Source organism: Ursus maritimus, unplaced genomic scaffold (assembly GCF_017311325.1).
Source record: "Ursus maritimus isolate PB19 unplaced genomic scaffold, ASM1731132v1 scaffold_31, whole genome shotgun sequence".
NCBI lineage: Eukaryota > Metazoa > Chordata > Mammalia > Carnivora > Ursidae > Ursus > Ursus maritimus.
The window spans coordinates 29,902,512-29,926,855 of record NW_024425675.1 but is presented as its reverse complement, the minus strand read 5'-3'; the positions used below and the strand labels follow the sequence as shown (position 1 = coordinate 29,926,855).

Sequence of the window (24,344 nt, the reverse complement as noted above, 5' to 3'; positions counted from 1 at the left end):
CCCCCCCCCCCCCAAGAACTGCGGAGCACGCCGGGCCAGGGACTGCTCTCCATCCAGGCCCCGCATGAGCCAGAGCCTCCTGCGACTGTGGAAGCAGCGCTCCGCACTGCCCTGTGAGCGCCACCGCCAGGGAAGCACCGAGGTCCCTGCACAGGGAAGTCTGTCGTCATCACGCGGGAAAACCCACCGACACGACATGTGAAGAGCAAGCCTATAAGAGGGCAGGGAGACACTCCACGGAAAATGTTCACGCGTAGCGCCTTCTCCTGTGGACATGGGGCCCCCGGACTGACCTGCCAGGGCCACCTCCAACTCCGTGAGCGGCACGGTGCGCTCGATGTCCGACACCTTCAGGGCTGGTAGACAGGAGGCATCCTGAGGTCGGCTCTGCTGAGTCTGTAGTTCTAAGCCTAGAGACATGTGGGGTGACATGCTCAGGACAGCCACTGAAAGGGCTGACGCCGCCGGCCGTCTGCACCTGCTCGCGGCAGCTCCCACGGACAACCAGCCAGCCCGCCGCCCGCACCGCGGTCTTACAGCTCCCGCCGCTGCCCAGCAAACCCCTTCCCGAGCCCGGGGAACCTGCTCAGGAGACCACGCTTTCCCGAACTCTCCTCTCCACGCTGGAAAAGAACTACTTTGCTCAAGCAGTTTCCCCTCCACCCCCACATTTTATACTGAATCCTTGAACATTCAACCCACTGTTTTCAGGGTTTTCAACCCATTTCTTGCTGGATTGACATTCAGTAACTTTTGTAACTTGTCTATTCTTATTTCATCTGCACTAACCTCAACACCATGCTTGTGCCATCACATAAATTTCACAAATTCTAGAAATGTTCAAGCACAGCTTTTCGGGGCCTGAGCCCTCGCAGATCTGGTAAGAGGGGAGAGACCCCTCCTTCCTAGAGACACAGAACCGCCCAGCCCGTCAGGGAGGGAACCCCAAAGGCTCAGCGCGTGCGCCTGGCAACAGCACTGAATGGTACTCAAGTGAAGATGCCAGTTTACAGTTCTGTCCAACACACACGGCAGCTTCACTTCCCAAGGCAGTCTGAGCAGCTGGGCTGAACTGGCCTCCAGGTGTGCCTCCCTGAGGTCCCAGTCCCTGTCCACTCGGGAGACCTTCAGAGCAGCCCTGCACGGGGCAAGGGACTGCTGCATCAAATAGGTGGCTGAGCCGCCCTCCCTCGGCCCCGTGGGGCCGGCCCACGGCACGCGCTCCAGGAGACACTGAGGCGCAGGCTCCCTGCGAATTCCCGCAGACGTCCCGGGCCCGCCCTCACCCAGGTGTTTCCTCTAGCAACTGTCGGCTAAGACCTGCCCCTCCTGCCCCTCCTGCCCCTCCACACCTCTCGGGTTTGTGTGCTGGACCCTAGATGGCTGCCTCCCGCCTCTGCCCGCATCCAGTTCCGAGAGTAGCTGCAGAGCCCACCCCTCAGCCTGTGCAGCACCCCCACCCTACCGCCTGCCGCTCCTCTCCCAATGCCCCCGGGGTCACTGCTTCTCCTCAGCCAGGTAACAAGCTCCCGAAGGCAGGGCTACAGCCCTTCCCAACAGCATGTGACCGGTTCCACAGAGATACCCCAAACTGGAGGTCTGCTCGAAGTTCATAAATTAATTTCCCATTCCCACTGTCTTCACTGGCGGCTAGCTACAGATTAAACTCTGATTCACAGGGGCGCCTGGGTGGCACAGTGGTTAAGAGTCTGCCTTCGGCTCAGGGCGTGATCCCAGTGTTATGGGATCGAGCCTCACATCAGGCTCCTCCGCTGGGAGCCTGCTTCTTCCTCTCCCACTCCCCCTGCTTGTGTTCGCTCTCTCGCTGGCTGTCTCTATCTCTATCGAATAAATAAATAAAATCTTTAAAAAAAAAAAACAACAAAACTCTGATTCACAGACTGCTCACACTGGAGTCCACAGCTGAGACTTACTGACCTGAAATACCCCTTAAACGGCCTAGCATGGTCTCCTACCTAATGGAACTCTGTGGTGATCTGTAAAATAAAAACACGTTTTTGTATCACGGGCCTCCATCCACTCACATGTGGGTGTGGACCAGAGTACAAGGGCTTTCTCAGAACCAAGCACACCTCCATGGCCAGGCCAAGAATCTGACAACTCAGGGAATGTACGATCTGTTGCTTGGGCCTGGGATTATGTTCTGTGCTACAAAGGGTTTTAATCAAAAATGGAAAATGGGTGAGACTGCATCAAACCAGAAGCGTGTGCACAGCAGAGGGAACCATCAGCATGACGAAAGGCGGTCTACAGAGTGGGAGAAAATATTGGCAGGCCGCATCTGATAAGGGGCTAACGTCCAGAAATATAAAAGAACTTATACAATTCAACACCAAAAAAGCCCAAATAATCTGATTAAAAATGGGCAGAGGACTTGAATAGTCATTTTCCTAGAGAAGACATACAAACGGCCACAAGAACACGAAGAAGTGCTCCGCATCACTCATCAACAGGGAAATGCAAATCAAAACCATCATGAGATAGCACCTCTCCGCATCAGAACGGCCTCGGTCAGAAAGACAAGAAGTAAGCGTTGGTGAGCTTGCAGAGCTGGTAGGAATGCAAGCTGGAGCAGCCACTCTGGAGAACAGGACGGACGTTCCTCAAAAAAAATCAAACCTAGAACTACTATATGATCCAGCAATTCTGCCTCTGGGCATTGATCCAAAGCAAACAAAAACTCTAACTTGAAAAGGTATCTGTACCCCCATGTTCGTTACAGTGCTGCTCACAGAAGCCAAGAAGTGAGCACGACCGAGGTGTGCACGGACGGTAAAGATGCCGTATATACACGATGGACTGTTACTCAGCCACAGAAAAGGAATGAAATCTTGCCATTTACGGCAGTACAGAGGGCATTAGGCTAAGTGAGATGAGTCAGACGGAGAAAGACAAATACCGTAGGATCTCACTCACATGCGGCACCAAAAACCCCACGCCAAGCTCACAGACACAGACAGCAGGCTGGTGGGTGCCGGAGGCTGGTGGCTGGGATGGGAAGAATGGCTGAAGGGGTCAAAAGGTACAAACTTACCGAAGTCGTGGGATACAACGCAGAGCATTGGTGATTCTGGGTAACTGTGGTGTGTTGCATATTTGAAAGTCGCTAAGAGTAGATCTCATGAGTTCCCAATGCAAGAAAAATAAACTGCAACTGGTGACAGATGTCAGCGAGGTGTGCTGCGATTGCTGCACTGCACAGGTGTCCCGTCAAAGCCCTATACACCTGAACCTCACATCACGTACCACGACCCCTCTACTTCCTTCCTTCCTTCCATCCACTTAGTAACTGTGCTCCAACAGAGAACGCGTCAGATGCCAAACATATCAGAACGGATACTACAGTTGACCCTGGCCAAAAGGCCAGGAAGCCATCAATATCTCAAGTTAAAAAAGGAAGACAGGACTTGTCCACTGGCACTCCCGCAACAGAAGTGATTATTACGCAACTACGTGACTCACGATTAGCTATTAAATGTATGAAGAGCTTAGAACAGCTGTATGCAACACAGGAACTCGGAGAGAAAGAGGTTCCTTGCTGGAGTCAGCTCTGCCGTGACGAGACTGAACCCTCTGAAATGTAGCGTCACGTACTTCCCACCGCCTGACAGCCCTGATACACCCCTCGCGTAAGCCCAGCCAGCTACCACTTTGGTGGCGCAGGCGGTGTCTGTGTGTCCTGTGTACCTATTCTGGTAGATTTTGTTAATATATAACTTACATGTGACAAAATCCACAGTTCCAAAGATATAATCCAATGAATTCTGACAAACGCAAAAAGTAATGTAATCATCACATCGCGATATAGAACATTTCCATCCCCCAGAAAGTTCCCTCCTGGCCCCCTGCAGGTGACCCCTGCCCTCGCTTGCCTTCTGTTAGCACAGTTTTACTATTTCTATAGTTTCATATAAATGGACTCAGGTATTTTGTGCCTGCTAATTTCACAGAGCACAATACTTCTGAGACTCATTGATATTGAGTGTATCAGTATTTTGCTCCCCTTTGTGGCTGAGTGGTATTTCACAGTATGGATATACCACGTCGATGGAAATGTGGGTTCATTCAAGTTTTGTGGACACACACTTTTGTTTCTCTTGGGCAAATGCTCTGCAGTAGACCACTGGCCTAAGCATCAGTGTGTGTTTAGACAATCAGGAATTATGTAACTGCCTCTGTCGTCACCCACACCACCCAGACCCGAGCAGGGCCTCATGCCCAGCACGAGGCCTTCATCCCAAACTGAGACCACCCTCTTCCGAACTCAAATTCATACTGTATACAGTGCTCACTTGGCAATTAACTATAGATCGCAACATAACATACATTTTAGTGGCATATTACAGCCCCTGGTAAATAGCGAGTACTTATAAACTTTGTAAAATGAATAAACCTTATGAAGCTATAGTAGTCCCCCTTATCTGGGGGGAGAAAGTTCCCAACGCCCCAGCGAATGCCTGAAGCCACAGACAGTACCAAACCCTACACATACTTACCTATAATCACGTTCAACTTGTATAAACTCGGCACAGCAAGAGAGCAACAACAACTAATGATAACACAGAACACTGACCACAATAAACTGTCATAAAAGTCTCTGTCTCACTCTCAAAATCTCTTGTTGTGGGGCACCTGGGTGGCTCAGTCGGTTAAGCGTCTGCCATCAGCTCAGGTCATGATCCCAGGGTTCTGGGATCGAGTCCTGCATCTGGCTCCCTGCTCAGCGGGGACCCTGCTTCTCCCTCTGCCTGCTGCAGCCTCTGCTCGTGCTCTCTTGCTCTGATAAATAAATAAAATCTTTAAAAAAATAAATCTCTTGTGGTGATGGGAGGTGAAAGAATGCCTCCATGGGGAGATGAAGTGAGTTGGGGACGCAGGCACTGTGGCACAGCAGGAGGCTACCTCTGTCCTTCTGACGACAGACCAGCAGGAGCGCCATCTGCTTGCAGACTACGGCTGACCATGGGCAACTGAAACCAGAGACCGTGAAGGTGTGATCGGGGGGACTAGTGAGCCTCTTTCCTACGACTCGTGCCTTGCCTGCCGAATTACAGGATCAATCTCCTGAGAATAAGGGCAATCCTACTGGGGATAAAGCCATCACATCCAGGGTTGACCTTTGCTGGTGCCCAATAAATATCTGTTAGCTGAAATGATCCTTGCCTCCAACCATCCACTCATTTTACAAAGTTCACTGGGTTCGGGTGAAGGCTAGGGAGTTAGGACAAAATGAAACATCTGACCTTTTTCATAGATCTGCTGCTTCTCTTTCGGGGAAAGAGAGTTGACCTTTTGCTTTAATTTTTCTGTCTCCATCTGTGCTTGTTTCTCAGGATACTTGTCATCGGGTGTCATTGACAAAGTCAGCTTGTGCGGGTTATTCTGCAACAGGCACAGCAACAAAGGCCAAGTTGAAACAGGATCTCACTGCACCCAGCATGCTGCCCAGCCTCCAGCATCCCGCTCTGGGGCAGGAGGCGCCCACCCGTTTTGAATAGCGATGACAACACAGCATCCTTCAAAGGTGGTCCCGCAGAAAGCCCATTAGGTATAGGACACCCCGGCCTCCACGCAATAACTGTGTCATTCACACGTGCTGGGGTTCTCACTATTGGGATGCTTACTGTTACGGGTACTACGTCTAAACCAGAAACATATCGACATTCAACATTTTCTTTACACATTACTTGTACATGTTTTAACATTATAAATCTTTGACTTTATTCTAAGTCAAAAATAACAATAAAATAATGTAATCTTTAATCTTTTTTAGAGTACTAACTTCTCGAAGATTAGAACTAAATTTTTCATTCAGCATTTTGTAAATTATGAAGATGAATTAGATGGTCCACCTAATGTAAAAATGTTAGTAGATTTAATGTGCTTCTCTCATTCATTTTAACACACACACACATACTCTGCTCATCTATTAGTAATACTACAGGGAGGAAAGAAAACCGGACTACAGTATAAATTTTATACCAAGTAACTTGGAGTAACAGAAAGATGGCAGGTCAAGTGCCAAACCTAAGCCCCATGTCCATAATGGTACACAGCACAACAGAGCCGATTTTTACCCGTGGTAAAGCCTTATAAGTTATAATCTATCACACTCGTGACAGTCTACCAGCGCGCACACACCAAGTGCAAATGCCCTGAAGCAAATGCAAACAAATGAGAAACCAATGAACAAGCATTAAAAGAATCCATCATAAAAAAAAAAAAAAATATCCACGTACTCAGGTGATTGTTCTTGTATTCTCAACAAACAAAAGTCAAGGCACCAGATAGCTTCTAAGTTGAATTCTACCAAACATTTAAAGAGTTACCACCTAGGTTCCTTAAACTACTCTAAAAAAAAAAAAAAACCAAAAAGCACCCAACCAGAAATGTAGGAAAGCTTCCCAATACATTCTACAAGGTCAGCATTATCCTGACACCAAAACTGAAGACACTACAAAAAAGAAAACGATAGGCCTATGTCCCTGATAAACAAAGATGCAAAAATCTTCAACAAATTATCATCAACAAACCACATTCAGCAATAACATTAAAATGATCATTTGCCAATAGATGCAGAAAAAACATTTGCAAATATCGACATTTTTTTCATGATAAAAAAATCTCTCAACAAAGTGGGATTAGAGGGAACATACCTGAACGTAACAAAGGCCACATACGGCAAACCAATGGCTGACATCATACTCAAAGGGCAAAAGCTCTCAGGTTTTCACCAAAAATCAAGAGCGAGACAGGGATGTCCACTCTCACCACTGTTGTTCAACACAGCACTGCAAGTCCTAGTTGCAGCCATCAGACAAGAAATAAAATGCCAACTAAATTTAAGAAAGAAGTTAAACTTCACTATTTGTAGATGACGTGATATTAAACATAGAAAACCCTAAAGACTCCATCAAAAAAACTACTAGAATAAAAGAATTCATTAAAATTAATATACAGAAATTGGCTGTGTTTCTATACACCAATAAAAAAGTAGCAGAAAGAGAAATTAAGAAAACAGTTCCATATACAATTGCACCAAAAAGAATAAAATATCCAGGAATAGACTTAACTGAAAAGGCAAAAGACCTGCGCTCTGAAAACTACGAAAACCCGATGAAGGAAATTGAAGACGACATAAAATGGCAGGATCTACTACGTTCACAGACTGGAAGAATTCATATTATTAAAAGTCTATACTACAAAGCAATCCGCAGATTCAATGTTGGTATCAAAATACCAATAGCATTTTTCTCAGAACAAGAACAAATCATCCTAAAATTTATAAGGAATCGTAAAACACCTAGACTACCCAAAGCAATCTTGAAAAGGAAGAATAAAGCTGAACGTATCATAATCCCAGATCTCAAGCAGTACTACAAAGCTGTAGTCATCAGAACAGTATGGTACTGACACAAAAATAGGTCGGCTGGAAAGACGGTGGTGGAGGGATGCTCAGCTCACCTCATCCCACAGACACAACTGGAAACACTCCCATCAACATAAATAACGCAGAAAACGACCTGAAGACTGGCAGAACAAACTCTTCTCCAGGTAGAGAAGATGTCACATCAGAGACGGTAAGGAGAGCAAAGATGCAGTTTGGGAGAGAAGCAAACCACGGCTGCCCATGGCAGGGAGCCAGCAGGTGATGCAGAAAAGGGTGAAAAACAGACTCTCACACTGGGGAGCCACCAATGGGGAGAATGAATCCCGTAACATATGCCTTTGGAAATGAGAGAGGCCGAAGTTCCTGAGTTCTTACATCCAGTGGGACACACATCATCAGAAGGTGTTAGGAAGTGGAATCCCGCCCTTAAAGAGACAGCATATCAAATGGCTGTGCAGATCTAGCATGGAACCAGCAGTCTGAGAACCACCAGGGGCAGACAGGAGGGACAGTGATTTGCTTATCTCAGAGCATGACCCAGAGAGACAGGGATCAAGGGGAGACCCCTGCAGGAACAAGGGAGCTGGTAGGCACCACTTTCCTCTCCCACCCTCTGCATAAACGATGGCCATCTGTGGGCACCAGGACCACACAGAGACTCCTTAACTGGCACCAAGTCTCACCTCCACCATGCTTCAGTAGATCTATCCTGCCCAGTAGCACTCATCTCAGTCCTGGCGCCGTGCACTCCCTCCCCTAGAAGACTGGCACAAACCCTGCCAACACCACATCTCTGACCCAATGCGTTCTGAGGGAACTCAGTTCTGGTGGCAGTGGGGGCAGGGCTCATTTCACAAGCAGACCACTGGACACCTTGTTAAAATGCGCCCACCCCCAGGTCGACCCCCGCTGGGAAACAAACACTGCCCACAAGAGGCAAAGAAAGCCTCGAGAGAAAACTGGACTGAAGGAAAACAGGCCAAGACTCAACAGCAAGGCACATGCAACACACATAGGAGGACACTCCCTGAAGCTCCAGGCCCTGGGGACACTGCACTGCAGGGCACATCAGGACCTCTTCTTCATAAGGCCATTACTGTTAAGAGCAAGAGAAATAGCTGACTTTCTTAACACAAAGAAACACAGAGAGTTGACAAAATGAGGAGATGGAGGAACATGTCCCAAATGAAAGGACCAAACCACAGCAAGAGACCTAAAGTGAAAAGATTTAAGTCATATGCCTGATTGAGAATTTAAAGTAATGATCATAAAAATACTCACTGGACTAGAGAAGAGAGTAGAGGACCTCAGTGAGACCCTTAATAGATAAAAAAAGAACCAATCAGAGATGAAGAACACAATCAATAAAATAAAAAATACAGCTGATGGAATAAATAGGCTAAATGTCTCTGGAAGACAGAGCAATGGAAAGTAACCAAGCTGAACACGAGAGGAAAAAAAAAATTATACAAACTGAGAATAGTCTTAGTGAACTCAGTGACTCCCGTCAAGCAGAGTAACATTTGCATTATAGGGATCCCAAGAGGAGAGAGAGTAAAGGGGACAGAATATTTATTTGAAGAACTAACAGTTGAAAACTTTCCTGATCTGGGGGAAAAAAACAGAGAACAGATCCAGGAGGCACAGAGATCAACCCAAAAGTTCAACCGGAGGAGGTCCACACCAAGACAAACTAATTAAAATGGCAGTACTGATAATGAAAAAATCTTAAAAGTAGCAAGAGAAAAGAAGACATTACATAAAAGGGAACACCTCCTGAGGCTACGAGCGAATTTTTTAGCAGGAACAGGTCAAAATGAAGTGGCTGACATATTCAAAGTGCTTGCTGAAAGGGAAAAACATGGGGCCAAGAATACAATATCCAGCAAAGCTACCATTCAGAATAAAAGAGTTTCTCAAACAAAAACTGTTAAGAGTTCATGACCACTAAACTAACCCTACAAGAAATATTAAAGGGACCCTGAGTGGAAAGTGAGATTATGAAAAGTAAAAAACACAAAAGCAGTAAAAATAAGTATTTCTGCAAAAATCAGTCAAGGGATTCATAAAATAAAAGGATGTAAAATACGACACCACATACTTGAAACGTGAGGGAGAGAGAGGTAAAGAACACATTCAAATTTCAGTGACCGGCAACTTAATAGAGACTGCTATCTGCAGACGTTATATACAAACCTAACGATAACCACAAACCAATAACCAGGAACAGATACGCACAAAAGAAAAAGAAAGGATTCTAAGTATATCACTAGAGAAAGCCAACAAACTATGAGAGCAAAAGAAGAGAGGATCACAGAAAATCTAAAAAAACAACCATCAAACAAGAAACAAAATGGCAAGAAGTACATACCTATCAATAATTACTTTGACTATAAATGGACTAAACACTCCAGTAAAAAGACACGGGGTGATGGATGGATAAAGAAACAAGACCCATCTATATGCTGCCTACAAGAGACTCCTTTCAGACTTAAAGACACATGCAGACTGAAAGTGAAGGGATGGAAAAACATGTATCATGCAAGTGGAGTGAAAACAAAGCCAGGGTAAGCAATACTTACATTAGTTAAAACAGATTTTAAAACAAAGACTGCAACAAGAGACAAAGAAGGGCACTCTCCAACAAGAAGTTATAATGTTGTAAATATTTATGCACCTAACATGGGAGCACCCAAATCCATAATACACGTAATAATATAAAGGAACTGAGAGTAATACAATACTAGTAGGGGATGTTAACGTCCCATATACATCGATGAACACATCATCAAAACAGGAAATCAACAAGGAAATAGTGGCTTTGAATGACTCCCTAGACCAGATGGATTTAACATATTCAGACACTCCATCCTAAAACAGCAGCACGCGCATTCTTTTCAAGTGCACAAGAAACACTCCCCAGAACAGATCACATATTAGGGCATAAAACAAGTCTCAACAAGCTAAAGAAAAAAAAAATCATACACCAATCACGTGGGATTCACTCCAGGAATACAAAGGTGGCTTGGTATTTGCAAAGCAATCAACCTGATACATCATATCAATAACATAAAGGATAAAAGTCATATGATCAATTCAAGAGATGCAAAAAAAGCATCTGACATACATCTTTTCTGATCATAATACTATGAAACTAGAAATCAATCATAAGAAAAAAATCTGGAAAGAACACAAAACACACAGAGGTTTAATAACAGGCAACTACACAATAAATAGATTAACCAGGAAATAAAAGAGTAAAAAAAAAATGCATGGAAACAAATCAAAATGAAAACACAATGGTTCAAAATCCTTGAGAGGCAGCAAAAGCAATTCTACGAGGGAAGTTTCTAGCAATACAGGCCTACCTCGGACATGAAAAATCTCAAATAAACAACCCAACCTTACACCTAAAGGAGCTAGAAAAAGGAAAAAACCCAAAATCAGCAGAAGGAAGGAAATAATAAAGATTAGACCAGAAATAAATGATAGAGAAACTAAAAAAGATCAGTGGAACCAGGAGCTAGTTCTTTGAAAAGATCAGCAAAGTTGATTAACCTCTAGCCAGGCTCCTAAAAAAAAAAAAAAAAAAAAAAAAAAAAGAAAGAAAGAAAGAAAGAAAGAAAGAAAGAAAGAGGAACCAAATAATATCACTGAGAGACGAGAAATAACAACCAACACCACAGAAATACAAACAACTGTCACAGAATATTATGAACACCTACCTGCCAACAAATTCAACAACTCAGAAGAAATGGATACGTTCCTAAAAGCATATAACCTCCTAAAACTAAAGCAGGAAGAAATAGAAAATTCTAACAGAAATCTCCCGACAAGCAGAAGTCCGGGACCAGACGGCTTCACAGGCCAGTGCTACCAAACATTTAAGGGCAGTTAACACCTGATCTTCTCAAACTATTTCAACAAAGAGACGAGGAACGAAAGCTTCCAAATGCATTCCATAAAGCAAGTATCGCCCTGATACCAAAACCAGATAAAGACCCCGCAACAAAAGAGAACTACAGGCCAATGTCTCTGATGAATTTAGATGCACAAAGTCTCAACAAATCATTAGCAAACCAAATCTAACAACACATTAAAAACATCAGACAACACAATCAAGTGGAATTTATTCCCAAGATGCACGGGTGGTTCAATATTTGCAAAACTATAGACATGATAGGTCACATCAGTTAAAAAAAAAAAAAGATAAAAACCACAGGATCATGTCAATAGATGTTAAAAAAAAAAAAAAAAGCACTTGACAAAGCACAACATCCATTCATGATAAAACCCTCTGCAAAGCCGATTTGGAGGGAACATACCTAAACGTAATAAAGCCTTTATATGAAAAACCTACAGCCAACATCATACTCAATAGTGAAAAACTGAGAGCTTTTCCCCTAAGGTCAGAAGCAAGACAAAGGTGTCTGCTCTCACTACTTTTATCCAATATAGTAGAAGTCCTAGCCATTAGACAACAAAAAGAAATAAAAGGCATCCAAATTGGTAAGGAAGAAGTAAAATTCTCACTATTTGCAGAACCCTGAAGACCACCAAAAACAACTACAACTGATAAATGAATTCAGCAAAGTCACGCAGTACAAAATCAATGTCCAGGAATCTGCTGCATTGCTCTACGCTTATAATGAAGCCACAGAAGCTGAAATTAAGAAGACTGTCCCATTTACAAATGTACCAAAAACAGTAAAACATCTAGGAATAAACCTAAGAGGTGAAAGCCCTATATTCTGAAAACTAGAAACACTGATAAAAAAAAAAAAAAATTCAAGATGATACAAGAAATGGAAAGACATTGCATGGTTATGGATTGGAAGAATAAATATTGTTAAAATGTCTATACTACCCAAAGAAATCTGCTAATTTAACACAATCCCTACCAAAATACCAAAAGCATTTTTCAGAGAACGAACAATACTAAAATTTGTATGGAACCACAAAAGACCCTGAACAGCCAAAGCAATCTTGAAAAACAAAATGGGAGGCATCACAACTCCAGACTTCAAGCTATATTACAAAGCCATAATAATTAAAACAGTATCGTACTGGCATAAAAATAACCATGAACAGATAGTTCTCCAAAGCCATCCAGATGGCCAACAGACACATGAAAAGATGTTCAACATCACTTGTCATCAGGGAAATACAAATCAAACCACAATGAGATATGACCTCACACCTGTCAGAATGGCTAAAATAAACACAAGAAACAACAGGTATTGGCGAGGATGTGCAGGAAAAGGAACCCTCAGTCACTGCTGCTGGGAATGCAAATTGGTACAGCCACTGCGGAAAACAGTGTGGAGGTTCCTCAAAGATTAAAAATAGGGGGGCCTGGGTGGCTCAGTCAGTTAAACGTCTGCCCTCAGCTCCGGTCATGATCCCAGGGTCCTGGGATTGAGCCCCGTATCACGCTCCCTGCTCAGTGGGAAGTCTGCTTCTCCCTCTCCCTCTGTCCCTCCCCCTGCTTGTGCTCGCGCTCTCTCTCTCAAATAAATAAAATCTTAAAAAAAAAAAAAATAGAACCACCTTACTTACGATCCAGCAATTGGGTTGTGGTCTCAGGGTCGGGGGATCAAGCCCCACGTTGGGCCCCATGCTCAGCATGGAGTCTGCTTGGGATTCCCTCTCTCACTCTCCCTCTGCCCCTCCCTCCTGCTCTTTCACGTGCAAGCTCTCCCTCTAAAATAAATAAAAATCTTTAGACGATTACAGAAACTCAGTGGATAAAGCAGTGGTAGGTTTTGAGAAGACGGACTCCAATTTTGAAAGAAGTTCTACTGTGGGTAAAATGCTAGCAAACAGTACCACCTGCTACAGAGAAATTGTTCATGAAAGAAGTCAGTCGCTGTGGCAAACTTCATCCGTGTCTTATTTTATGGAATTGCCACAGCCACGCCCACCTTTAGCAGCCACCCCCCTCATCAGTCCGCAGTCATCGACATCGAGGCCAGACCCCCCAGCAGCAAAGATTACGACTCACTGAAAGCTCAGACGATTGGTATTTTTTAGCAGTATTTTTAGACTAAGATGTGTACATTTTTTTTTTGACATATGCTATTGCACACTTAACAGACTGCAGTGTAGTGTAAACACAACTTGTATCTGCATTGGGAAACCAGAACACTCATCTGACTCACTTTATCGCAGTATTTGCTATATTGCGGTGGTCTGGAACCACACACACACTATCTCCAAGGAATGCCTGCAGAAGGGAAACTGGAAAACCAACAAACACACGCAAGTGACACAACACATTTTCAAACAACCAGCAGGTTAAAGAGTAAATAACGGGATCTTAGAAAATACCGTGAGACAAATGAAGCTGTAAAGAGAACATACTGAAAACTACAGGATCCCAGAACACCAGCAAGAAGACTAATACGCACACAGTTAACTTGTACGTTAAAAAAACAAAGATCCATGAGTTACCTATCTTCACACCCTCACTATAAAGAAAAGTGAGATCAAGCCAAATCCAAAGCTAGGAGAACAAAGAAAACCATAAAAATTAGATCACAGATTAGACTTTTTCAAACAGATCAACAAAAGGGCCAAACCTTCAGATATACTAAGAAAAAAGGGAGATTTGACTGAACTCAGACTGGAAAAGGGCACAACAGCACAGACAGTACAGAAATAAGCACAAGGGGATACTCGGCACAACTGTACAGCAACCTGGATAACCTAGATGAACCCCTAGAACCACACCACCTTCCAGGACTGAAAGGTGAGGAAACAGAAAACTCTGAAGAGATCAGTAACTCATGAAGACACTGAATTAAAAAAAAAAAAAAAAAAGCAAAACACTCCCAATGAAGAAATCCTAGGATGAGTGTATTTTTTCATGGGTGAATTCTACCAATCTTTTAATGACAAGTGAATAATTCTTATCAAAACTTTCCAAAAAATTGAGGAGTAAATAGTATTATCTCTCTTTCAACAAAACAGAACAAAAATGCCTACAGATGTTTTTGTTAATACAACACGTGCATAATAAATACTTCATATATAAAAGACAAACTCACATATTCATATAAAAAGCCAACTTGCATCAGAATGAACTAAATTTGTTAATACAAGCATTAATTAATAATTAAGAAATTATGTCACTTACTCATATAAATTCTCCAATCTCCTTACCTTAAAATACTGTTTTACTTTTTCTTGCAAAAACTGTGGATTTTCCTTGAGGTACTGCCTGAACCGAGCCACCTGACTCCCCAGCTTCAGGAGCTCCACGGGGTCCCCGTCATGATTCCAGCAGGAGGCGATGTACTGCAACCAAGAACGCAACATCCACAGCACGTTACACTACGAACTCTACATCAAAAGTAACATTTTATTACGAACTCAGTTTCTGTATTTAAAAATACCGCAATGATTGTAACAAAAATTAAGTCATTCTTTGGTTAGGAAAATTTTAAATCGGTTTTCTAATAAAGTGAAGCACAGGTTTAAAATGATTTTTAGGAGGGATGCCTGGGTGGCTCAGCGAAGCGTCTGCCTTCGGCTCAGGTCATGATCTCAAGAGTCCTGGGATCGAGTCCCACATCAAGCTCCCTGCTCAGTGGGGAGTGTGCTTCTCCCTCTCCTTACTGCTCATGCTCTCTCTTCCTATCTCCGTCTCTCTCTCTCTCAAATAAATAGAATCTTTAAAAAGAAAAATTATAAAAAAATAAATTACAAATAAAATTATTTTTAGGAAATATTATTACCCCCAGATCTACAGTTATAAATCTCTACCCATACGTACTCTGTATGAATCTGTCCTACGTAAAAATATAAGATATTAGGGGAACTGGGGTGTCTCAGTCAGTTGAGCATCTGACTCTTGGTTTTGACTCAGGTCACTATCTCAGGGTCATGAGATCGAGTCCTGCATCAGGCTCTGCACTGGGTATGGAGCCTGCTTAGGATTCCCTCTCTCCTTCTAATTGTCCATCCTTCCGTGCATGCTCTTTCTCTCTCTTTAAAACAAATGACTCTCAAAAAAAAGATATCAGAACACAATGTATTATAAAACTAAATTAAAAGTAAATCTGCATCAGATCCAAAACAGCACAACTTTCGAGGTTCGAATGAAAGGTACTGTGAATACCCACCTGTGTTTTCAGCTCTGTCAAGGACCCACTGATCACACCAGTAAAAACAAAGTACAAACAGAGGAAGGTAGAGGAGAAATTACATACGGAAGTCAGGGCGAGTCCAAAGCTGACAGACTGATGCTTCATCTGTATTTCAATTTTATGAAGCAGAGCCTCAATTCGGTCCTCTTCAAATCCTTTCCTAAAGAAACAGAGAGCGGAGATGTTAAAAAGGAAATCGATACCTGTGCAACAGGGCAGCAGAGGCAATCTTTAAACAACTCCAAGTGAACCAGCGTGTGTTTCATGAGGTATAGAGACAGCGGACACGGGTGGGGGGGGTGGTGGAGGTGGGCTCCCTCGCTGGACAGTGTGAGGACAGTGCGAACGCACTGTCGGGATAGCAGAGCGCAAGCCACACGCACTCGATGACTTCCTCGATGGTCCTGTCGATGATGTCCCGGACGGCCTGGGAGTCCTGCTCCGCGATCCCCTGCAGGCCCACGCTGAAGTAGGCCTCCCGCGTGTAGCCGTTGTATCTACAATACACAAGTGGGTCACGTGGCAGAATCCCGACGATTTCCATCACCGCACACGCTTCGCTTAGAGAGCCACTCTCTAGAGAACAGAGCTACAGACACTCCAGCCTCCCAAGTCTCCCCAGAAAAAGCCCACTGAAGCAGAGTCCTCAGATATAACTGGTCACAATTACATTCAGGTCCGTTTCACATTTCTAAAAACCTATGCAATTTAAACTTTAGAGTTATGGCAAAATTAAATCTAGAAATGAAACTGCTGAGCTTTAAAAAAGAATATTTAACGACCTGGCTTTTAAAGCAGGCAGTCGTACGCCATTCTGAGATCTTGGACAAGCTATCTTTCTTTTTTTCTTTTCCCAAATGTGCCCTCCAGGGGCTAGAAAACAGCTGTACTGGCCGAGGGTTGTCGCGCACAGTTCTGTGCTGGGGCAGCAGGGGAACCGTCCCGTGACTGTGGGATACCGAGCATTCTCCATCTCCAACCTCACCCAGCAGATGCCAACAACCCTCCCCAGTTGTGACCACCAAAAACGTGTCCCGATACTGTCAAATGTCAAAACTGGCCCCAAATGCAAACACCACTGATCTGATCAGATAATGACACTTACCCAACATCAGGAGAAAAGTCTGTGCCAAGTCCAGACTCAATTAACGCTTTGTAGAAGGGGGAGTTGGGTCCACCGATCAAGAGTGAAGACAGAAGGTTTAACGTGAAGGCTTCAAATGTATCAGTGATGCTTCATTTAAAAATGGGGTGGTAGGAGGTAGAGGGGGAGAGAAAAAGGGAAACTGTTGGCCCTAGTAACTGTTTCCAAAATCATTGAAATCACTACTAAACCGACACTTTTATTTCCAAAGAAGCGGGTGTTCTTCTACAAATGCTTGCATTTCAACCTTTAAGTTTTATGGATAAAAGAGAGTAACTATTTTTTTGGTGTGCAAAGTTCTCATAAACTAGACTATTTTGGGGTCCCACACCAGCAAGCTGACTTGGCTGCATATCGAATGTCATCCCATCATAGTGCCCCAAGCACTCTGACCTGTGTCATCTCAATTACAAGTGCACTGTCCACACACAGACAACAGCAGTGAGGAGATGGGGCAGTCGGTCGAGCAGCGTGACCACCAAGCCTGCCACCGCACGGCCGAGTACACCTGCCTGCCCACGTGCCCGCAGGCGCCCACATCTCTACGACAACAGAGCTCCATGGGTCATACATTGTTTTGAAGCCAGTGTTCCCTGTGCTCTCTTCAGGCTCAATGGCATCCCGCCCCCACAGATGTTAATAACTGCTGCCTGACCCCATTTTCTCCACAGAAATAAGCTTTAAAATGCAGTAAGAAGTACTTTTTCCTGGGTAGCTACTACAGGCAACTTCCCCCAAACCATCCCAGATGTTGTTAACATCCTCCCTGCCGTCCAACAGCTGCTCGACTCCTAAATCCTCACCATTGAGCCATTTCTACGTGGAGAATTTGCCTCCGACCCTGCTAAGCCGCACTTTTCCCCCTTCACCGCGGACACTTACTCTGGTAAGAGGAAGCTGACCCCGACGGTTGTTTGTTTGGAGGAACCTGCAGCCAGGGAGTCTGGGCCACATGTTACGTGGAATTCCCTCTGTAAAACGACGGGATGCTTTCAGCAGGTGCAGTGCACGAACGACTGGGTTTAAACTAGACTAAGGTACGCGTAGAGGTATAGAGTGGCCCAAGAGATGCTTTTCACTAAATTTTCTTTTCAAACAAGTAACCATTTCTTAGGGTTAAGAAGCTCTTACATTCAAGTCAGAGGCCACGATATCTGAAAATCTTATTACTAATACACAGTTTGACTCTTCGTCTCAGTGTATTCAGTAGGTGAAAACATGGCTTATTCTCTGCATGGGGAACTTACCGGCTTATCCCATGGCTTCTGAGCCGGCACTGCAGTATTTGGCTCAATTTTCTCAAATTTACTCAGTGCTTCGTCGTGAATTTGTTTCAGATGCTGTTCTAATGGAAAATTGCCGTAAGTGAAGAACCTGAAACGTTCAGAGACATTAGTCTATCTCAGCGTAAAAGATGAGAAATCAACATAGATTGCTGTTTGGATACAATGGAAGGTATGCAAAATAGGAAAACCCTAAACTCACCTCATTCCATGGATACAACTAGGTAACAGTTCCATCAGGGAAAATAACCCAAAAACCAGCAGAACAAACTCCACAACTAAACGTAGGGAAGAGAACACACTGGAGAGAGTGGGAAGGGCAGAGTCGCTGAGGGGGCTAAACGGACAAGGGGACTGTCCACTGGAGGAAGGGACCCATGGGGGGGGGCAGAGGGTCACACCAGGGAGCCCACACGGGAACATGAATCCCCCTGTAACATTTGGCTTTGAAAACCAAAGCGGCTGAATTTCATGAGTCCTTACAACCAGTGGGACTTAAACATGGAACTTTAAAAATCATGGGCGCCTGGATGGCTCAGTTGGTTAAGCAACTGCCTTCGGCCCAGGTCGTGATCCTAGGGTTCTGGGATTGAGTCCCACATTGGGCCTAACTTGCTTACGTGCCCCACCGCCTGCAGCCAGGCCTGCCTCAGCTCCAGTGCTGCGAGTCCCCTCCCACAGATGACCAGGGCCCCTCTGGCCAACACCGTGTCTCCCAAACACACATTCTGCAGGACATCAGTCCCGGTGGTGGCAGCTGGTCACCTCCAACGGAGGACACACGCACACACCTTGTTAAAACTGCACGTCCCGTGCGCGTGCACTTTGCAGATCGCCCCACCCAACTCCGGTCTCCCCGGCGGCAGCACTTCTCTAGCAGAGGACCAGTGTCACCTTATGAAAACTGTGCACAATGCCCACTACATTCAAGAGCAGGGGACACAGCTGACTTTCCTGATGCACTGAACACATGCTGAGAGCGAGACACAATGAGGGGACAGAGGAATAAGGCCCAAATGAAAGAACGGGACAAAACCACAGCAAGAGACCTAAGTACAACAGAGATAAGTCATATGCCTGATAAAGACTTTAAAGTGATGGTCATAAAGATATTCACTGGACTCGAGAAAAGAGCAGCGGACCCTTAGCAAAGAGATAAAACAGAAACAATCAGAGACGAAGAACACAATCACTGAAATTAAAGATACACCAGATGGAATAGCAGACTACAGGAAGCAGAAAAACAATCAGCGACCTGGAGGACAGAACAATGGAAATTAATCAAGCTGAGCAGGTGACAGAAAAAAAATGCAAAATAACAAGACCTGCATAATAACATTTGCTTTATAGGGATTCCAGAGGGAGAAGAGAGAGAAAAGAGGGTAGAAAAATTTATGTGAAGAAATAATAGCTGAAAACTTCCCTAAACCGGGCAAGTTAACAGACATCCAGATACAGGAGGCAAAGAGAGTCCGACGCCCCGCAAAAAATCAATCCAGTGAGGTCCAAATCAAGACACCTAGTAATTAGGGGCGCCTGGGTGGCGCAGTTGTTAAGCGTCTGCCTTCGGCTCAGGGCGTGATCCCGGAGTTCTGGGATCGAGCCCCACGTCAGGGTCCTCTGCTAAGAGCCTGCTTCTTCCTCTCCCACTCCCCCTGCTTGTGTTCCCTCTCTCGCTGGTGGTCTCTCTTTGTCAAATAAATAAATAAAACCTTTAAAAAAAAAAAAAAAGACACCTAGTAATTAAAATGCAAAAAGTAGTGATAAGGAGAATTATAAAAGCAGCAAAAGAAGAAAGTTCTGTAAAAGGGAAACCCGAGGAGGCTATTAGTGAGTTTTTCAACAGAAACACTGCAGGCCTGAAGGGAGTGGCATGACACATTAAAGTGCCGAATGGGAAAAATCTGCAGCCAAGAACACTGTACCCAGCAAGGCTGTCATTCAGAACAGAAGGACAGATGAAGAGTTTCTCAGACAAACAAAAGTTAAAAAAGTTCATGATCAATAAACTAGCCTTGTTAATGTAAATGTTAATGGGGACTCTGAATGGAAAGGGAAGACCATTAATAAGAGTAAAAAAAAGTAGGAAACATAAAAGCAGTAAAAATAAGTGTATCTGTAAAAATCAATCAAGGGTCTCTTAACATAAAAGGATGTAAAGTATGACACTATAACCTAAAACATGGGCGGCGGTGGGTAGAAAATGGGGGCAAACTTAAGCAACCATCAACTAAATAGAGACTGCTTTGTGCAGAAAAGGTTATATACAAACCCAATGGTAAGCATGTATCGAAACCCAATAACAGTTATGGAAAAAATAAACAGAAAAGAATTTTAGTATATCACTAAAAAAAAACAACTTATGGTGAGAGAAGAGAGCAAGAAAGAGACAGAGAAAAAACAGAAAAAAAAAAAACCCATAAAACAAGTAACAAAATGGCAATAAATACATACATATCAATAACTACTATAACGTAAATGGACTAAATGCTCCAATCAAAAGACACAGGGTGACTGATAAAAAAACAAGACCCATCCATATGCTGCCTACAAGACTTAGCTCAGACCTAAAGACACCTGCGGACTGAAAGGGAAGGGATGGAAAACATTTCTCATGCAAACAGAAGTGAGAAGAAAGCTGGGTTAGCCATATTTACATTGGATGAAATAAACTTTAAAACAAAGACTGCAACAAGAGACAAAGGACACTATATAATCATAAAGGGAACAATCCAACAGGAAGATACAACAATTACAAATACTTATGCACCCAACATAGGAGCATCCAAATACATAAAACAGTTAATAATTATAAGGGATTTTAACACCCCTTTTTACATCATTGGACAGTTCATCTAAAAATGAAATCAACAAAGAAACAATGGCGTTGAATGACGCACTGGACCAGATGGACTTAACTGGTATATTCAAAACATTCCACCCTAAAACAGAATACACATTCTTTTCAAGTGCACGTAGAACATTCTCCAGAATAGATCACGTTAGGCCACAAATTCAAAAAGATCAAAGTCACACCATGCATCTTTACTGACAACACTATGAAATTAGAAATCAACTATAAGAAAAAATCTGGAAAGACCACAAATACATGGAGGTTAAATAACATGCTACCACACAATGAAACAAATGAAAATGGAAACACGGCAGTCCAAAATCTTTAGGATTCAGCAAAAGTGTTAAGAGGGAAGTTTACTGCAATACAGGCCTACCTCAAGAAGCAAGAAAAGTCTCAAACAATCTAAACTTACACCTAAAAGGAGCTAGAAAAATAACAAGGAAAACCCCATGCCAGCAGAAGGAAGGAAATAATAAAGATGAGAGCACAAATAAATGATAAAGAAACTAAAAAAAAATAGAAGAGATGAAACCAGGAGCTGGTTCTTTGAAAAGATCAACAAAATTGATAAACCTATAGCCAGCCTCATTAAAAAAAAGAAAGAAAGAAAGAAAGAAAGAAAGAAAGAAAGAAAGAAAGAAAAGCAAAAGGAAAAAGGACCCAACTAAACACACTAATGAAAGAGGAAAAAGAATAACCAACACCACAGAAATGCAAACATTTATAAAAGGATATCATGAAAAACTATATCCCAACAAACTGGACGACCTAGAAGAAGTGGATAAATTCCTAGAAACATATAAAGTACCAAAACTGAATCAGGAAGAAATAGTAAATTTGAACAGACCTATAAGCAGGAACAAAACTGAATCAGTAATCAAAAAACTCCCAATAAATAAAAGTCCAGGACCAATCAGCTTCACAGGTGAATTCTAAGACACATTTAAAGCAGAGTTAATACCCAGTCTTCTCAAACTTTTCCAAAAAATAGAAGAGGAAGGAAAACTTCCAAATTCATTCTACGAGGCCAGCATTACCCTGATACCAAAACCAGATAAAGACATCATACACACAAAAAAGGAGAAGTACAGCCATCATCTGATGAACGCAGAACCAAAATCCTCAACAAAACATTAACAATCTGAATCTAACAATATATTTAAAAAATCATTCACTGCAATCAAGTGGGATTTATTCCTGGGTTGCAAAGATGGTTCAATATTCACAAGTGAATCGACATGCTACATTGCAACAAGAGAAAGGATAAAAACCTTATGATCATTTCAAAAGATGCAGAAAAACCATCTGACAGAGTACAACATCCACTCATGATAAAAACCCTCAACAAAGTAGGTTTAAAGAAACACTCAACATAATAAAAGCCATATATGAAAAACCCACAGCTAACATCATACTCAATGGGGAAAAACTAAGAACACGACAGGGCTGTCCCTCTCACCACTTTTATTCAACTACTACTGGAAGTCCTAGTCACAGCACTCAGACAAGAAAAAGGAATAAAAGGCATCCAAATTGGTAAAGAAGAACTAAAACTTCCACTATTTGTAGACGACATATTATGTACAGAAAATCCTAAAGACTCCACCAAAAAACTACTAGGACTGATAAATGAATTCAGTTAAGACTGCAGGATACAAATCAACTACAGAAAACCGTTGCGTTGCTACACACTAATAATGAAGTAGCAGAAAGAGAAATTAAAAGAACAATCCCATTCACAACTGTACCAAAAATAAAAAATACCTGAGAATAAACGTAACCAGAGCTGAAAGACCTACTCTGAAAACTATAAAATACTGATGAAGGAAACTGAAGAGGACACAAACAAATGGAAAGTTATTCCATGCTCACAGGTTGGAAGAACCAATATTGTTCAAACTGCCCAAAGCAATCTACAGATTTAATGCAATCCCTATCAAAATACCAACAGCATTTTCCACAGAACTACAACAAACAATCCTAAAACTGGTATTGAACCACAGAAGAACCCCAAGAGCCAAAGCAATGTTGAAGAAGAACAAAGCTAAAAGTATCGCAATATCAAAATTTCAAGATACACTACAAAGCTATAGCTTTGATCACTATATGGTACTGGTACAGAAAGACACATAGATTAATGGAACAAAACAGAAAACCCAGAAATGAATCCATGATCACATGGTCAATTAATCTTAACACAGCAGGAAAGAATATTCAATGGGAAAAAGTCTCTTTAATAAATGGTGTTGGGAAAACTGGACAGCCACATGCAAAAGAATGATAGTAGATCACTTTCTTAAACCATACACAAAAATAAATTGGATTTAGGACTGAAATTTCAGGCCTGAAACAAAAATCCTAGAAGAGAGCACAGGCAGAAATCCATCTGACATTGACCATAACAACTTCTTTCTAGACAGGTCTCCTGAGGCAAGGGAAATAAAAGGAAAATTAAACTCTTGGGACTACACCAAAATAAAAAACTTCTGCACAGTAAAGGAAACAGTTAACAAAACTAAAAGACACCTCAACATAATAAAAGCCATATATGAAAAACCCGCAGCTAACATCATACTCAATGGGGAAAAGGAATGGGAGAAGATATTTGCAAAGGGCATCTCTGATAAGGGGTTAATATCCAAAATACATAAGGAGGGCGCCTGGGGAGCGCAGTCGTTAAGCACCTGCCTTCAGCTCAGGGCGTGATCCCTGCGTCATGGGATCGAGCCCCACATCAGGCTCCTCTGCTGGGAGCCTGCTTCTTCCTCTCCCACTCCCCCTGCTTGTGTTCCCTCTCTCGCTGGCTGTCTCTATCTCTGTCAACTAAATAAATAAAATCTTAAAAAAAAAAAAAAGAAATACATTTTTTTGTTTTCTAAAGATTTGAGAGAGCGCGTGTACTCTAGTGGGGCGGGGCAGAGGGAGAGAGAATCCTCAAGCAGACTCCCCGCTGAGCAGGGAGCCCAATATGGGGCTTGATCGCAGGACCTTGGGATCACAACCTTAACTGGAGGCAGATGCTTAACCGACTGAGCCAGGCATCCTTCTGTTCACTTACTTTAAATACAAAGACCAAATAGAGGCTTTGATCTTTTTTATAAGAAACACAAATCATGCAAAAGTGATTAATTAAATGTAAATCTGACAAAAGTTGCTATTTAAAATGTACTATAAAAGTGTTTCAAAAACTAAGTAACTGATATGTTCAAATATTTGATGAGACGTCTTAACTACAGGAAGACAGTAATCCATCACTGACCTTCACAAAGTTCAATCTTAGGTTACAAATGTCAGATTACACGTTTTCAAGACAACACATTTATCCATCCAGGGGAAAAAGGGTACAACGACATAGTTGATTTTTTTTTTTTTTAATATGCTGTTGTGTGAGCTATGACTCAGATACAGAAAACAGATTGGTGGTTGCCAAGACAGGGGGTGGACGAAATGGGTAGAAGGGGTCCGAGCTTCTAGTTTTAAGATGAGTAAGTCATGGGGA

The 24,344-nt window shown here is 42.9% G+C and overlaps 1 protein-coding gene across 1 annotated transcript in view; it reads right to left on the bottom strand.

Annotated features, from left to right (window-relative positions):
- Positions 1–24,344, bottom strand: part of PITRM1 (pitrilysin metallopeptidase 1) — a 41,862-nt gene that overhangs the window by 9,431 nt on the left and 8,087 nt on the right. The window contains exons 8-15 of the mRNA XM_040645467.1: positions 17,953–18,079; positions 17,588–17,676; positions 16,667–16,795; positions 15,945–16,058; positions 15,625–15,721; positions 14,576–14,710; positions 5,265–5,403; positions 294–410 (exon numbers count right to left, since the gene is read on the bottom strand). Coding sequence (XP_040501401.1) covers positions 294–410; positions 5,265–5,403; positions 14,576–14,710; positions 15,625–15,721; positions 15,945–16,058; positions 16,667–16,795; positions 17,588–17,676; positions 17,953–18,079 — 947 coding nt within the window. The remainder of the gene's footprint in view (positions 1–293; positions 411–5,264; positions 5,404–14,575; positions 14,711–15,624; positions 15,722–15,944; positions 16,059–16,666; positions 16,796–17,587; positions 17,677–17,952; positions 18,080–24,344) is intronic.